The 16,396-nt window shown below is 41.6% G+C and overlaps 1 protein-coding gene, 1 long non-coding RNA gene and 3 other non-coding genes across 6 annotated transcripts; 4 read left to right on the forward strand and 1 right to left on the reverse strand.

The window, feature by feature from the left end:
- The first annotated feature begins 244 nt into the window (after window positions 1-244).
- LOC118124798 lies at window positions 245-2,221 on the forward strand. Its single transcript, XR_004698774.2, has 6 exons — window positions 245-331; window positions 924-980; window positions 1,223-1,271; window positions 1,442-1,542; window positions 1,748-1,822; window positions 1,996-2,221. It is a non-coding gene; the product is annotated as an uncharacterized LOC118124798 (long non-coding RNA).
- Window positions 1,010-1,146, forward strand: LOC118125334. The gene has a single exon (XR_004698832.1). It is a non-coding gene; the product is annotated as a small nucleolar RNA SNORA16B/SNORA16A family (small nucleolar RNA).
- On the forward strand, window positions 1,580-1,710 carry LOC118125322. The gene has a single exon (XR_004698822.1). It is a non-coding gene; the product is annotated as a small nucleolar RNA SNORA44 (small nucleolar RNA).
- On the forward strand, window positions 1,856-1,926 carry LOC118125331. The gene has a single exon (XR_004698830.1). It is a non-coding gene; the product is annotated as a small nucleolar RNA SNORD99 (small nucleolar RNA).
- On the reverse strand, window positions 2,219-10,987 carry ctps1a (CTP synthase 1a). 2 transcript variants are annotated; one of them, XM_035182941.2, is made up of 18 exons: window positions 10,783-10,987; window positions 9,084-9,265; window positions 8,819-8,989; window positions 8,623-8,723; window positions 7,952-8,068; window positions 7,316-7,399; window positions 6,450-6,530; window positions 6,215-6,366; window positions 5,933-6,065; window positions 5,143-5,231; window positions 4,963-5,057; window positions 4,794-4,856; window positions 3,662-3,705; window positions 3,479-3,575; window positions 3,343-3,398; window positions 3,142-3,238; window positions 2,908-3,052; window positions 2,219-2,817 (listed from the first exon to the last, which is right to left on the reverse strand). In XM_035182941.2, exons 2-18 carry the CDS (start codon window positions 9,250-9,252, stop codon window positions 2,733-2,735), a joined length of 1,779 nt encoding a protein of 592 aa, XP_035038832.1. In that variant the 5' UTR covers window positions 9,253-9,265; window positions 10,783-10,987; the 3' UTR covers window positions 2,219-2,732. The 2 variants fall into 2 exon arrangements, with proteins under 2 accessions (XP_035038832.1, XP_035038833.1); XM_035182942.2 differs by lacking the exon at window positions 10,783-10,987 and adding an exon at window positions 10,146-10,417.
- Window positions 10,988-16,396: the final 5,409 nt, after the last annotated feature.

The raw sequence follows: 16,396 nt of genomic DNA on the forward strand, positions 1-16,396 counted from the left end.
AACCCCCCACTGATGTGTGTATTTCTCTCTTTATACACAATATGTCACATTCTGTCTGATTCTGAGAAAAACGAGTGTTGAAGGAAACGTAAAAAAAAGAAATGTTTTGCGCTGATTTTGAAAGTGTCAACAATCATAAAAAGACAACAAGAGTTCGTCCAAAAAAAAGAAAAAGTTGTAGGAATACATATCCCGTCATGCAACAGGTCCACGTGACCTGTGTGAGCCAATCAGAGGGCGCTAGCGTGTATAAAAGCAGCGCGAGCCTCCCTAGTCTCTCTCTCTCTTCCTGCTCTCCACGAGATGAAGGACCGACAGACTTCTAATCATGGTGAGGCCTCGACCAGCTTCTTTTTCGAACTCAACACTTGTACTTTAGTTTACTTTATACCTCTTGCTTAAAACAATGATGTTAAATGTAGCTGGTTAACTCCCAGTAATGCTAAGTGCGTTAGCGGCCTAGCAACTGCTAGCACGTGTTGTTAGGGGCACTGTTAATGCATTCAAAATATAACCACAGTTCTACAGTTGTATGAAATCATCCACTAATGTTAACACGTTTTGGAATTCAGGCCTTGGTGTGACTTGGCTAGGCTAAATGTTAGCATGAGTACCTTTCCTGCGTGTGGACCACGTGGCTGGGTGCTGGTCTGATCTAACTACTCATGACTGTAATTCAGAATACAAGTTACACTTCTCACTGCCTGTAGCTGTGCTCTAACTTGGCCTATGGTCAACAATGCTTTTTAGTAGACTGCATTTAATTTGTCATTAAGTGGTCTAGGCCGCAAGTCATGTCAAGCATAGCTACTTTTCAGCAGCATGCAACAATTAATGCAAAATTAGTTTAAATAACAGCGGATGTTTTGTAATTTTTACTTGATGAAGCTGCTTAATGTGGATCCTCCTTCTCTCCTCCACAGACTCGACCAGTAATGGCGCCACCAAGTTTGGACCCTGGCTGTCTGCCTACATCACAGGTATGATCTTCATTCTGTTCTATCATGTGTCGGGCTCCTATCGAAGCCGTTCTTGTTCTCATGTAGCAGTGAACGGTCATCAGGAAGCCCAGATGAAGACTTTCACCGACGGTCGCTGTTCAGTTTGCAAATAACTGTTACAGCAACATTAAGGGGAAGGACATTTGGTCTCAACATGTTGGAGTAATGACTAATCACACCAATTAAAAGTTATAAATGTTAACACTTCCCTCTGTCTGCAGGTACTGCTGAAAGTGAGAAGACGAAGCACAGACACTTCATCACTTGCTGGTAAGCTCTCAAGCCACATTACATAAATATCCTGGCTGTGATTACAAACTTGCCCTCACTGACTATGTCTGATTGAGACAACATTTACTGAGCCACTCCTGTTAACATCTCTGTAGGAGGTGGTGGTGGCAGTATCACAAATTGATAGCGTTTTATTCTGCTCTCCTAAGGTGACCATGTCTGACCACTAAAGTGACTGGATTAGGACTGCTCTCCTAAGGTGACCATGGCTGACCACTAAAGTGACTGGATAAGGACCGCTCATGTCATGGTAAGTTTGTTTCTCATTTCCCCTCAAGTCTAAATTGCAGCATGCTATTATAAGGACCTGGGGCTTGTTTGTAGTCCAAGGTGCTCCAATAGCATGCAAGAATACAGGATGGTCTTTGACTGTGCTGGCCATCTTTGCCATTAACAGCCACTCTACTGTCCAACAGATGTAAAGTATTATTTCTAACTGCGCGCTCTTTCTGCAGGCATCACTCTGACTCATGACCTCAGGTCTGGCATCGCTGGGCCGTGCGGGCTCCCAACCCTTCCTGCTTCTCAAGGTATTAAAAACGCATTAATTTTGCTTGTGTTGATCTGATCTATGATGACCAACTTGCAAAAGGACTGTTGGATGAAGTTAGCGGATATGGGACTGAGATCAGCCCTAAAATGTAGTTTTGAGAGAAGGCTCTTGAATTGTGCTTAAAATTTTTATTTTTTTTTTAACTTTCAGATACTGATGTGTGCTCTACAAAGTGGAGCGTTGGAGACCTTCACCTGTCTGGGGGAAATGCTGCAGGCTGTCCCCAAAGGGCAACAATCTCAGTCAACAAAAGCATCATGTTTAACTGCAATGTTGAATAGTTGCCATAACTTTCATGCACCTTAAATGAAAAGGTTTGAAATGTGTATTGTGAAAACTTGTTTGTATGCAATAAAAAAACCCAACTACAAACTAATACTGGAATCCGTTTATTAAATTCATCTCATTCATAAAGGAGCTTAAAAGTGTTAAATGTTCATGTAACAGTACATAATTGCAATAAGGCCACAGTAGTACAGCTGTAAAAACCAGACATGTTTCAGCCATTTATAGGCAACATGCATTGTCTGTAGTATGAGCAAAGACCCCTTCAGATGAATAACCAGTTGAAGGAAATCTGATTAGTGGATCAGTTTGACACGTCCATTAAATCTTTTACTCAAATTTCAAACCAAATCGTGTCATTATCCAGTTAATGTTTATTGTGACAGTCTTGACATGAGCATAATTGTGCAGAGAAGGCACTCCCTTAGGAAACCAATAATTCTTTTACGTTCAGTAAAAATAAGTCACATGCGTTGATGACCTCATGGTCAGGATGGATGTAAATGCCGGGTCTAAATTTGACATCCAAAACTCTAGAAAAGGATTGAAGTTTGTATCACTGAAACCATTGAAGAAAAAAAGAATTCCTCAGGATCTTTACATCATTCGCTTGAAATGGAAGGTAATTTCAGCTCTGATATTTCACTGTCTGGGGAGCTGCTGCCACTCCGATCGCTGTATGTGTCCCTGTGCCAAAGACAAAATAACAAGCTTAGTTTTTCTTCCTGGGGTGAGTCCTAAACTTGCAGTGTGTATAACTTGAGATATGATGTTTACCGTGGAGATAGGCGGCAGCTCTTCTGTAAGTAGCTCTGCAGCTTCCCTGCAGCGGCCAGCAACAAACCAAGATAAGGGGGTGATGGCTTTATGGGGCGTGAGGTGAACTCTGGGTGGTACTGTACTCCAACGAAGTATGGATGATCTGAAAACGGAGGATGGCGTCTTAAAAGAAATGCAACCTGATAGATGGTTGTAGTTACCCACAATAAAAATAAGTGTTATTTTCCATACCATCAAGTTCTATGACCTCCATTCTTTCTCCTTCCACGTCTTGACCTACAAAGCGGAAGCCCATGTCTTCAAAGTGACTCTTCAGCTCAGGATTGACCTGCACAATGACAGTCCCACATTTTAAATAAATACACCACTTCATGAGTGCTTTTAAACAAACAATGTTTCTAAAGCTGCTAACCAACTTCGAGGTCAACATACCTCAAAGCGATGTCTGTGCCTTTCGTCCACGTAGTCTGCGTCTCCATAAAGCTTGCCTGCAATACAGAACAGCTGTAATCACAGAGCAGATGCCACAACCCATCAACTGGCTGAAGGTGAATTGAAAGTTTCTTACGCAATATGCTGGTGTTGGTCTTGAAAATGGTCCGTCTCTTGCCTAGCCTCATTGTGCCGCCCATCTGCCCAGGGTTGTGTTCCGGCATATCGATCACCTGCAACGGTTCAAGGTCGAATCTTGATGCACTTTTCAGGTCAAATTACAACTACATTATTTCTGAGTTTAGAATAAGGATCTCACCACAGGATGCGTTGTATCGGGGTCAAATTCTGTTGAGTTGGCATCTAAGCGCAAAACAGACAAGTGTTAGAATGTTTTCACTAATCACTGCTACCAATCCTTTGGGTGGTAAAAAGATACACTGGAGTAGTGTGGGTGGAACTGGGTATGAAGTAGGGATTTGAAATCACTGCTGATGAGTAGCTGGGGAATAAATCTAAGGGAGCTGACAGCATTGACACTGGCTGCGCTACGATTCAACGAATTGTGTTATTCGTAATTTCTCCTCTGTAGTTTACACAAGACGTGTTTCAGTCATCCATCTTAATCTGACAGAACACATATGCCTCGGTATGAGTATGGAGTGTTCCTTTACTCTAATATGTGAATGAGTCCTGCCAGAATATGTGCAACCTACACTTAGTACTGTGCCTGAACGCATCCTGACAGAACTGAAGATGGTGCCGCTCCAGTTGCACTACACAGGCAGTGTCGACGCTGTGTTAAGACCGTGATGAGAGAGAAATGGGCAGAGATGTCCGAGGAGATAAATAACTGACAAGCTACAGGCTACGAGTTAATATTAGTAACTAAAGGCCCCATGAAATGAAAAAGAATTGCTCCCAGTTTTAATCCTGTATCTCTATCTTAATTCTGTTATCTCGTATTTGCCAAATATATTTCAACAGTATTTTACATCTTCAACTCTTCCTGTAAAACGGTTTCAACTTTTTAACGACTCATCCTGCACTAATTTTGCGTTCATTGATAATGTTTTAACCTGCACGGTCCGATTCAACGAATAAATCTGCAGGCGAAGGTGGCAGCACAGCAGATTCATAATGGAATGGAAATGGATCGCTTCAATTCTCGGATTGTCTAATTTCTGGTTCAGTGCCAAACTAATTTTGTTTTGAGGAGATCATATGGGCAGCAGCTAAAATTGGACAAAAAGTCAGTTTGATTTAAACCAAACCTTATGCTCAATAATTGTCTTTAGCACAGGTTTATCAACACACCCTCTGATCACAGGTTTTGCGATTGAAAATTCGAACCAAGACAGTAACGAACCTTGAGCTTTTATCTATTCAGCTGCTCTTTAACATGTAAAGACACAATACTGCAGCAGTGTGCTGCTACATGGGAGCCTCACCTTTCCAGTCAAGCACGTTTCTGGCAAATTCACATACTGCCAACTGCATTCCGAGACACACACCTGCAGAAACATGTGGCGTGTTTGACGTTATCCATGTTACTTGAAAATTGTACATTTAAACTGCATGGTATTTATTGCCACTCAGTCTCATGCAACTCTTCTGTACCTAGAAAGGGTTTCTTCTGTTTTCTGGCCCAGTTGATTGCGCGAATCTTTCCTTCAGTTCCTCTGACGCCGAAACCTCCTGGAACCAGGATTCCACTGATAAGAGAAGAAGAAAAACAGTTACAGAAACTATAAATCTAAATTCCGGGGTTACTTTCAGAAATGAGGCCTCAGGACTCACTCAGCACTGCAGAGTTTCTGCCACGCCTCGTGGTATTTTACTGGTTCCTCCTGCAGAGTGCTGGGCTCCAAATATGCCGAGTCTATATACTGAGGAGAGGAGACATACAGCATAGGCTTAGGTGGCAGCTCTGAAGAGAAAAATATATTTTCCATCTCACGTTTCCTCCTCATCTGTCCCTCTTTAATTTGATGTCATGCTGCCACTGAATGATTGATATAGCAGATGCAGCACTCTCTTGTTCCAGCCCACTCTTGTATGTGGAAAATGCACAGCTGCACTGAGCTCATTTAAATCTGTTGTGCTTCTGACCGCACACCTCATCACAGTCGAGTATGGTCCGGTTTGTGTGTGGTTGTTCATGTGATGATACCCATCTGTGGCTATATCCATCCGAATACATTTTCGTTTTAAAACGGCAACATTCTGAGTTCAGTGTTTAAGCACTGGCTCAGTTATAATCCCAACACCTGTCAATCACGTGACTGTTCAAGTACACTAGTCATGTGTACCGGTGTAAACAGGAAGCAGATCTACTCTACACTTGGTTGCTTAGTTACATAAAAAAAAAAATCACAGACGAGGAAAAGCAACGTTGAAAAGAAAGAGGTGAAAGTGTATTGACAGTAAGTGTTTGCAGCGTTAAATAAGTACCCTGTCTAATGATAATGCTTCCTTAAATCCTACAAGTTACTAACCAGCTCACATGTATTAGTACACATTAAGTGGATTGGGCCTTTAATACAGATGTAATTAAGATGAATATGTGTTCTGAACATTGTGAACGTACCTTAACCTCCAGTTTGTGACTGATGGCCAGGGCTGAGTGCTCCAGTGCCTTGATGACAGAAGCGTAAGAGTCGGAGAACTTGGTGTACTTCCCGACCAGTGCTATAGAGCAGTGCTCCAACAGTCTGTCTGACCTGCGAGGACAACACGTGCAGTGCATTAGTAAACCGTTTCAGACAAAGCCATCACATCAGTCAGGACAAAGTAAAGCACCAGAGGAGCAGCATTCAGTTCAGTGTAGAATTACTCTTTAATACATTTTTGACTTCTGCTAAAGACTCACCTGTCAGACATCTCCTTCCATTTTATCAGCATTTTCCTGGGTTGGGTCTCTATGGGCATGTTCAGTCTCCTGCTCAGGTAGCTCACCACACCCTGATCCTCCAGCAGTAGCGGCACCCTGTAGATGGACGACACGTCCTGCACACAGATGACCTGGAAGCACACAGGAGAGTTTAGAGCTGCTCGGGGTCTGGGCTCATCGGACATCCCACAATAAACGTGTGTCAGTGACATACCTGCTCTGGTTCTACGTGGCAGAACATTGAGATCTTTTCTTTAACAGAGTTCTCCAGAGCAGTGGAACAGCGACACATGATCTGTTGATAAAGATGAGAAGACACCTCAATTATCCCAGAGGGAAAAGGTCATTACAGGTACAACACAAATTACTTCACACAGCAAAACACCAGAGAAACTAGAATGTCACTCAGTAGAGCTCATAACTCCATCAAGGCCCAACTGTCCCCTTATGAGACCACATTAAATTCACTACATCCAGATTTTTATTTGGATTTGCACCAAATTGCACACACTTGAAAATATCAGTCCCCTAAATATGTCATCAAGATCCACGCAAAATCAAGGAAAAATGATGAAAACGTCCTATCTCACAATGTTAAAGAAAAAAAGATCTTGAATCCACCCCCTAATCAAGATCTGCACCATAATATAATTGAGCCATGGCTTCCTTCCACCACGATTTCTGGTACTTTTTGCACAATCTTTCTAACTAACCTCCTTGGCAGAGATGAGAAAGTCTAGATACTATATTCCGTGAGGAGCAATTGTTTCTCGAACTTAAAACATAGATACTTGAGCCTGACCGATTTAATAATATGAGCCTTTCACAGACTGTATTTGAATCTATGTTTTCAGATATGTAAACGATGCAATCATTTGAAAAGATCAAGGGTTAGAACGATGTGTCACCGTGATGTAGATCACCGTGGAGCTTTTACACCCTTTGTTAAATTCATGCTTTAACAATCAGGCCTGACCTGCTCCACGTAGTACGTACCATGGCATTTCCTGTTCTCTATTTGGACATTTTTACACAAACGCTTTTTCAATATGTTCTGATGTGCGACAGTGAGTGACTCACCAGATCAGGGGACAAGCCCAGTCCTCTCAGCTCCCTGACGCTGTTCTGTGTTGGTTTGGTCTTTTGCTCTCCGGTTGCACTGGGCTGGACAGAACAATGGAGACAGCATATGTATTTAACTGGAAGCAAACAACCTGCGTGCAAACCAACTAGGAACCTGGAATATCCAACATGTAATTCAAGTCGACGTTGAGATATCGTAGAAATGTAAAAAGAAATGCATAGCTGACGCAGTTCATGGCATTAACATACGCCCGCAGTGATCCGATCGCAAGTGGTCACAGAAGACACATTTTAATACCAGGTATGAACAGACAAACGAAATGCTGTCGGGACAGATGTTACAACCAGATGTGTACTGGGCCCCAGATGACCTCTGAATGTGGTCCGAGGGGTCGGATCTCCAATGTGTCCCTACTGTGTTGAGTAGGTGGGTGTCCACATCTGTACCTTAGCTTACCACTTGTGATCGGAACACCCGTGATGGATGGTAATATCACATCTGAATGGGGTCTAAATTCTTTTATTAAACTGTTACAGTCATATTTCTGAAAGTGATGCACTTGGGCTGTGGAGGTTCTGTGTACATTTCCCCTCAGATAAAAGCAGGGAGGTGTGAGGGTGTGGCTCTCTTACCTGTGGTATCAGACTGACGTGAATGTTACAGAAGTTCTCCCTCTTCACTTTAAACTGGAACTGCCTGAAGGCCTCGATGAAAGGCATGCTCTCGATGTCCCCCACGGTGCCTCCTAACTGCAAACACACACACACGCACATTATCAGATACAATGTTAGCAGCTTCAGCAGAGGCTGGAAAGAGATCGTGATCCTGTACAATATATCATGAAAGGAGACATAGGCTTTTTCGCTTTTTCTTAAAGAGTTCCTCTCCTCCACGGAAAACACTGCTCCTGAAACGCCTCATCAATTTGACTGGCCGATACACCCGCATCATTATGACATCATGTCACATTTGCATATTACAGCTCCGTTAGCCATTCTACAGTGTTTTTTTCATGACAAGATCCAGTTGGAGCTCCAAGTAGGACACTTGGAGACTCATGGTAATCAAGACCATAACGCTGGCGTCTTTAGGGAGTCGAAGAGGTTAAAGAGACGGGAGCTAAAAACATTTCAGACGAAGGCTGAAAAGAGGAGCGGCAGCAATGAACAGTTTGAGGAAAGTGGTGTGTTTTCTGCACAAAACTGTTAAAATTATGCACCTGAATATGTTTAGTAGGTTTCCTTTAATCTGAACCATTTGCTGTTACAAACTCAGATTAAACAACAAGTACAGAGCGACTCACCTCTATCACACACACTTGAGGTTGTACATCATCTTCTTCAACTGGTACTTTGGCTTGTTTCACAACCCATTCCTGGATGGCATCTGTGATGTGTGGCACGACTGGATGGACAAAGGGGACATTTCAACATTATTCTTTGTTGACTGTTTTCTCTACAGCACGATTCCCTGTTTCAAACTTGAGCAGCAGCTGTTACCCTGCACGGTTTTGCCCAGGTAGTCTCCCCTCCTCTCCTTGTTGATAACAGACTGATAGATCTTGCCCGTGGTCAGGTTGTTGTCTCTGGTCAGCCGGATGTCAAGGAAGCGTTCGTAGTTCCCCAGATCCAAGTCCACCTCACCCCCATCATCCAGCACGAACACTTCACCTGAGCAGAGTGAGCATGACAAAAATCATTATTTACATCACCATTCGTTAATTATGAATGGGTTCAATAAGAACGTTCCTCTGCTCTGACGTACCGTGCTCATAGGGTGAAAATGTGCCGGCATCTATGTTAATATAAGGGTCGATCTTGATGGCGGTCACGTGTAGGCCACATGACTTCAGGATCGTGCCCACGCTGCTTGCGATGATGCCTTTGCCGATGCCGGAGATGACTCCTCCGGTTACCAGGATGTACTTCATCATTGCACTCTGGTATCTAAAAGACGATGGTCATAAATCAAACTCTACACCGTGCAAAGCAGTTCATCCAGGACATTCTCACCGTGTCATGCTTTGGGAAATTTCACATGTCACATCTAAAACAATAATTTAAAAACTAAAGCTACATTCAAAGAAATCAAATATTAAAAGATGAGTTTTAAACATAGGGACAAAGTGCCAGACAGACGGTCATGTATCATGTGTCTTCCAACAAAAACTTGCTAGTATAGTTCCTAAGTGAAGGCTCTTTACTAGGGAAGCCTTTTAACACCTGATTATTAACTGGGTTTAGCAAATGTTCTGTTTTAGAAATTCTCTTTTACGTCACCTTTCTCTTTTTGTTGTTGTTGTTTTATTCCTATATATTTTGTGAAGCCCTTTGTAACTTTGTTTAGATAAATGCTATATAAGTGCTTTAGTAATCAAGTTTTATTCATTTAGATTATTGTTGTTATTATCATTTTTATTAACGTGTATATTCACTGCTGATGAAGGCTTCAAGAATTTATTTTGAGGGGTTCATATTATATTTGCTATGTATGTAAAGAAAATGTGTTTTTAAATAAACCATAATACTTTGGATGATTTTTCTTCAGCCTGTGCTTAACTAACAGGTTTCCGCCTCCACAGGATGTTGAAAATACATTTTTGGAGCTTAGAATATGGAAAGAGTAAGATCGTGTACAATGTGGCTGTTTAATCAACCTAAACAATGGCTGACCCCCCCACGTCCTTGTTCTACCATGTACTTATTGTCAATGTCACTAATCTAAATAAATGTTTACAGCATCAAACCAAAAGTTTCATCGGAGCTTCATGATGTTCTTGATGTTTTGCGGACAAGAGCAAAGATGAAATGTTGAATTTCCTCTCACTTTTACAGCTTGACGCCACAGAACATGGCACGCTCGATAACCAAGACAACGCGGCCCGCGCGGGTGGGAAATCCCGAGCTCCGCTGGGCGAGGACAGGACATGTGAGCGGACCGCCAATCCAGGTTACCCCCGTCAACAAAGTAAACAACACCAAAGTAAACCCGCCAGTGTGTTTAGCATTAGGCTAACTGTTAGCTGTAGTGTACGGACTTTAAAAGCATGCCCTCCTCTGACCGTGCCGGGGCGGACGGGTACATTTAAACATGGCAGTGTTGTGTGAAGCGGCTAACAGCGGAGCTAACCACCGTTACAACCACATCAAGCTAACCCACGCACACGTGTTCAATGTGCCCAAGATCGCTTTCAAAATAAAAGCAAGAGGTGTCGATTTACTCATTTTAATGTGAAAAGCATAACAGCATCCTACGTTTAATTGAAAACGATTCAGCCATCTGCTAAATGATCAATCGCCGCACAACACCGCTATGTTCCAGCATGGAGTGTTATCAACAGCATGGCAGTTTAGTTTTCATACCGGAAACCACTCGTACTCACTGTGTCTAACCTTGTGTCTTGGCTGTGTTCGCTAACTAGCTCACACAGCCTCTCTGGCAACAGCATCACATTTCAACTCACCAAGATGATCTTCGAACACACCGGCTCCTTCTTCAGAGACGTGATCTGGACCCACCCAACAGGTTGTTGGCTCCTGTTGGCTCCTGTTAGCTCCTGTTAGCTTCCCTACAGACCGAGTATGCTAAGGTTGACTCTACACGTGTGTGCAGCGCGACACCACAGCGGAGGACACCATTCATCACAGCGGTGCTGCCTTCACGTGCAGCTCGGATCCATCCCTGCGTCCAACCCTCACGAGTTTGGTCCTTTGTGATCACAAGTATACTGGAAGTGATTGCATGTTTGTGATGCTCCCAGTGAGAGATACACGATCACAGTCAGTGGTTATGAAATGATCTTCAACGTCATTATTTTCATTCTATTCTTAAATCATCCCCATTAAGCCTCTCTACAAAAAGTGCTGTCCCAGCAGAAACCTTTTAACATCTAAACATTAGGATGAAGGGTATTATTTACTATTATTTTCTCAGATGCTGTATGAATAAAACATGTGTTTGTAGTGGTATGAATCAACTTGAGACTCAGTGTTTGCAAACAGCCATTTAACACAGGAATCGTTAAGTATGCACCAAGTTTAATAAAGTCTGAAGCCTGAATAATACACATTTATATTAAGAACTATTACTAAGATTACACTTGGCAGAATTTAGCAAATAAAATGAGCAATAACACTACAGTACAATAGAACAGTGATAAAATATGCAATTGATTCAATTACACTATTGTGTTATTATTACTCTATATTGCTGTTATTATTATGATTACTATCAAACTATTAATTCAATTGCACCATACAATTTGACACACGTAAGAAAACACATTCTATTATATATTGTGCTATATAAATATAAAGGTAAATGGGCAATCACAATTTAATGGTGGAAATATATGACAGAAACCATTTAGTTAGTATTGGTATAGATAGATAGATAGATAGATAGATAGATTTCATTAAATAATTATATTTTTAAATAAATAAATTCAAAATCGTAGTCTTTAAAGGCCCTCAGCACATGTCCTAAATGACATCTGTGTATGTTCCGTCAAAGCTCTCTTCCCGTTGAATGAATCCTGACTCTTGTCCAAAAGAGTGGGAAGTAGTGCGTTGATGTAATAGAGCCACAAAGTCCACATAGGAAGGAGGTTGGTGTCACTGGATGGGCCAGTAAAATATCAGACGCTGACGACGAAAAGTATAAAGTAATATAACACGCATCTAGTCTACTGGACTACTTAAGTTACCAAATGTATAAAAAGTACCCATTAGAACAAGTGATATATTATTATTTATATGATATAGGCATGAATATGTATTTGTTAATGTAAGAAAAGTACAAATAAAAAAGTATCACCCAAACGTTCCTCACATGCACGCTTGCTTGTTTATTATGATGAGCACCTGAAGGCAGCACATGTTTCATTTTGAACCATTAGGAGGAGCTCGTGTTTCACGTTTGAAGGCTCGTCGTTGAGCAACAGAAAGAAAAGAAAAAAAATAGCCTTGTTCTTGTATAAAGTCTTTTAGGCAGCTGATAAAGACAACTCCATGTTTGGTTTAGCTTTACAGATTATACAAGGCTTTTATCAGCAGTGGATTCTTTTTTCTTAATGCTCAGTGTATTTCATCTCGTATTTTTCAAGTGGCAGCGAATCGAGATGTCACAAGTCTTACCCAATTTAACTGAGAAAATGAATCTGTTCACACCTTTGCTTCTTTAAACAAAACAATACATAACAACGACAACACACTCATCTGAGTCCAGGAATACAATACGCTTAAATGCAAGTGTCAGTGCCATTGTATCTAGATTATAGATGTAATATGACAACAGTGGAGAGCTTTTCTTGTGGGTTTACAATGCACAAGTTCCTCTTTCTCTCCCTGACACAGAACAACACATTCTGCTGCTCTGCTTCATGGCCACAGTCCAAAGTGGTTAGTTACAGTGTACTGTGGAAAGGTCAATGGTCCTGTGATGTGGATCGCAGTGTATTATCCTCCTTGTGCTCAGTGAGATATGAAGTCCAGGCAGGGAGCACTGCGCTCTCATTTTTTTGTCAAACTGTGACTCGTTCAGAATAAACAACAAAATGTCCACATAGCCCGCTGTTGTTTGGATCATCTGTAACTGGTTTCGCTGGGCTCTGTGTGTGGGTGAGCACTGCAAATTAAAATAACAAAATGATGGAGTGAGTGACTGATGGCTGACTCACAGACAGATAACTGCAGAGCTGATTGATGCTTCTGTGTAACACCAAAATCTGTACATGTGAGCCGGAGCAGCAGACTTAGTTTCTGGAACACAGGAGCGGGGCCTAATGAGAGTTTTAATTCATTTTTGACCCGAGTTGTGATTGAATTAAACTCCCACAGGAGGGCTGGAACGTCTCCTCACCACAAGCCATTTCCTCCGATTAGAGATGTAACAGTAGCAGCAGGCAGGGAGGCAGGTGACTCTCTGTTCTCCCTTCATTTTATGCAAACATTTACTGTACTCTTACAGACCTCATGCATCTGCTTTTGGTGCATCATGTGGTCTGCTAATGCTACGCCACAGCTGCACTATGCTCACTTGTGAAGAAATGGGTCATCATTTTGGGAGATACACATCTTTGTTTTCCTCATGGGAGTTTGGCGAGAAGATCGATGCCAAGCTTACGTCTCAGCATAGATCTGGAGTCAGGATGCATTTAGCCTAGCTTAGCATAAAACAGACTGGAGGCAGAATGGTTCTGTTTCATGAAAAAAATGACAATTGTCTTAATTTATCTTGTTGTCGTACTGTACTGTCTTATATACAGTGTTGTGTCGCATAGAATGGAGCGTAGACTCTAATGGACAATGCCACTCTACTTTCCTGAAATTAAGCTAAAATACCCCCCAAAAAGCATCGCCATCAGAGACTATGTCGTAGCGATCATGGATGGAGCCACGTAGCGAGGTCCTATCAACAGTTTCAGCTGTCAGTCATGATGTTTTACCCAATTTTTATTGCATCAAATATCTAATTCAGACCAAGCTCATTGTAAAAAAGAAAACTGGAACATACATAAGTGTGATAAGAACTACCTAAAATGACACAAACCATCTGTGAGAAATGCAAAATAAACTTATTGCTCAACCTTCTGTATACTCTACATGTTGTATCTCATAACACGGAGCAGGAGTCACAACATGACAAGACTTTAGCTTTGCTTGAAGCTGGAAGCCGGACAAAAACAGCTAGCTAGTTGAATTTTTGCGACTCAATCTTTGCAAAGATGTGACACAGTGACTGTGTATGGCTTCCTTAGCCTATTTCAAATAACTCTGCAGGAGTCACAGGTATTTATTTTCTCCATTTTCGAACTACAGTTTTGGAAACTTAACACCCGGATGGACACACACAATCTTTTTAAATGTCACGATTCTATGGGGTTGTCACCTCTCTCAGTAACTTCCACAGCATCTGTCTCTGTTCAAGCAGCGTTACGTTTTGTGAGATAAGGTAATCAGCGTACGATAGTCAATGGCCTCCATGCTGCTTTCTATTTGTTTTCTGTCAAGCTTGTGATGTCAAACGTGACACACTAGGAAAAAAAACAAAGGCAAACAAACAGAGTCAAATGTTTTTTTTTTTGGTAAATTAATCCATGTTTTTGAAACCCTGCATATTCTGCACATGCTAATTTTGGTGTAAAAACAGTATAATTTAAGACACAGCTAGGCTAGCTGTTTCTCATTTTAATTTCTTTAATCTATGCTAGGCTGAACACATCAACTTCATACCTTTTGTGCAGATGTGTGATGATATCAGTGATGATATTAATTCTCTCATCTCGTTCGTCTAAAAGAAAATGAGTAGAAGTAGTAGTTGACTTTTAAAAGCCCCTGAAGTATGCCAGGGGCCTTGGGTCTAGACATTTAATGTCTTTCAATACACATTTACTCAATTGCATACTTCAGTTAAAGGATTTATTGCTCTGTGAGTTGAACTTCCCATTGGGCTTCAACCTAAAAAGTTTCTCAAGGTTGTAGTGCCATTATGCATAATATATACATCACATTTGTACCATTTTGATGGTGGCTGTCATTTGTTGGCCATAACAGAACTGTTCGTAGAACTGAGTAGTAGTCCTCGACATTTTCCTGGAACGTAATTTCCATATCTGTCTCATACTGTGACTCATACTGACTAGTCAATCCAACCATTGTTACAATGTTCAACCTATTTATTGCTGTCTTGCTTTGGAACAAATGCACATAGGCAAAGGAAGTTAAATAGTAAATGGTTTGTATTTATATAGCACTTTTCTAGTCTTGATGACCACTCAAAGCCCTTTACAGTACAGTTTGCCATTCACCCATTCACACACACATTCATCTATTAGCAGCACTGTTTTTTTTTCTAAGAGGGGTAATTCGGGGTTCAGCATCTTGCCCAAGGACACTTCAGCATGCAGATGGGGAAGACTGGGATCTAACCGCCAACTGTCTGGTTGGCGGACGACCGCTCTACCCCTCAGCCACAGCCGCCCCAAGTTAAGAACTTTATATTTGTTTTGTGTTTATAGACTTTAAGTGTGGGTTTGCATGCACAGTCTACTGTTTATGTAAGTTGAATGGTGAGCCATGTCAGTTGTCTCACATTTAAAAAACAATTGTACTCGTGTGCTGAAAAACATTAGTGCACAGAAAGACTCCTGTAACATGTGCTTTGTAGCAAATATGAAAACAAGTGACTGTATGGTTGTCATGTTAAGTAAGTTGCTGTTGTATTGTCTGTAGCAGAAGATGGGTGGATCAATGGAAGAATGGAGGCTGGTAAAGATTCTGATCAGATTTTAATCTCTCAACCACTGTCCTCCCAAGCAAAACAACGTTTCAGGAGGTGCCTAAAAATGACAAGTATTTACATTATGACTAAGCTTTCTACCTGCTAAAGGAATTGTGTTTCTTGTCCAGCAAAAGCGAAGGAGGAAGTAGTGCGACATTGTTAAGGAGCCACAAGTCCACATTGGGAGGAGCTTGGGGTCAGTGGATAGGTCAATAAAATGTCAGACTTTGTCATGTGAGACTGCTGTTTTCTACCTGCAGTCAACATCGGTCTCTTTTAACCATGACCACAATTGCTCCCAAACCAAAAGAAAGTATTTATTTTATCTGAAATTATGATCTTTCCTAAAACCTAACTAAGAGGTTTTGCGCCTCAACCACACCAAACCTGAACCATAGTTTCGATCAACAGTGAAAACATTTTGCAACAGATAACTCAACAGTTTTATAACGATAAAGGGAGACTCTATTTCAAAGCCACAATGATAGCAAAAATGTTCTCCCAAGCATTTGACACAGTGAACCACCAGATCCTTATTTCCTCCCTTCAGGATCTGGGTGTCTCAGGTCTTAGGTTGATGACATCCAACTAATCCTCTCTTTTCCCCAATCTGAAACACAGGTAGGAGCACAAATCTCTGCCTGTCTGACTGACATCTCTCAGTGGATGTCCGCACACCACCTGAAAATTAACCTTGACAAGACTGAAGTACTTTTCCTTCCAGGGAAAGACTCTCCCACCCACGACCTGACTATTACCTTTGACAACTCCGTGTTAGCCCCCACCCAGACTGCTAG

The sequence above is a fragment of the Hippoglossus stenolepis genome, chromosome 17 (genome assembly GCF_022539355.2).
Source record: "Hippoglossus stenolepis isolate QCI-W04-F060 chromosome 17, HSTE1.2, whole genome shotgun sequence".
NCBI classification, from domain to species: domain Eukaryota; kingdom Metazoa; phylum Chordata; class Actinopteri; order Pleuronectiformes; family Pleuronectidae; genus Hippoglossus; species Hippoglossus stenolepis.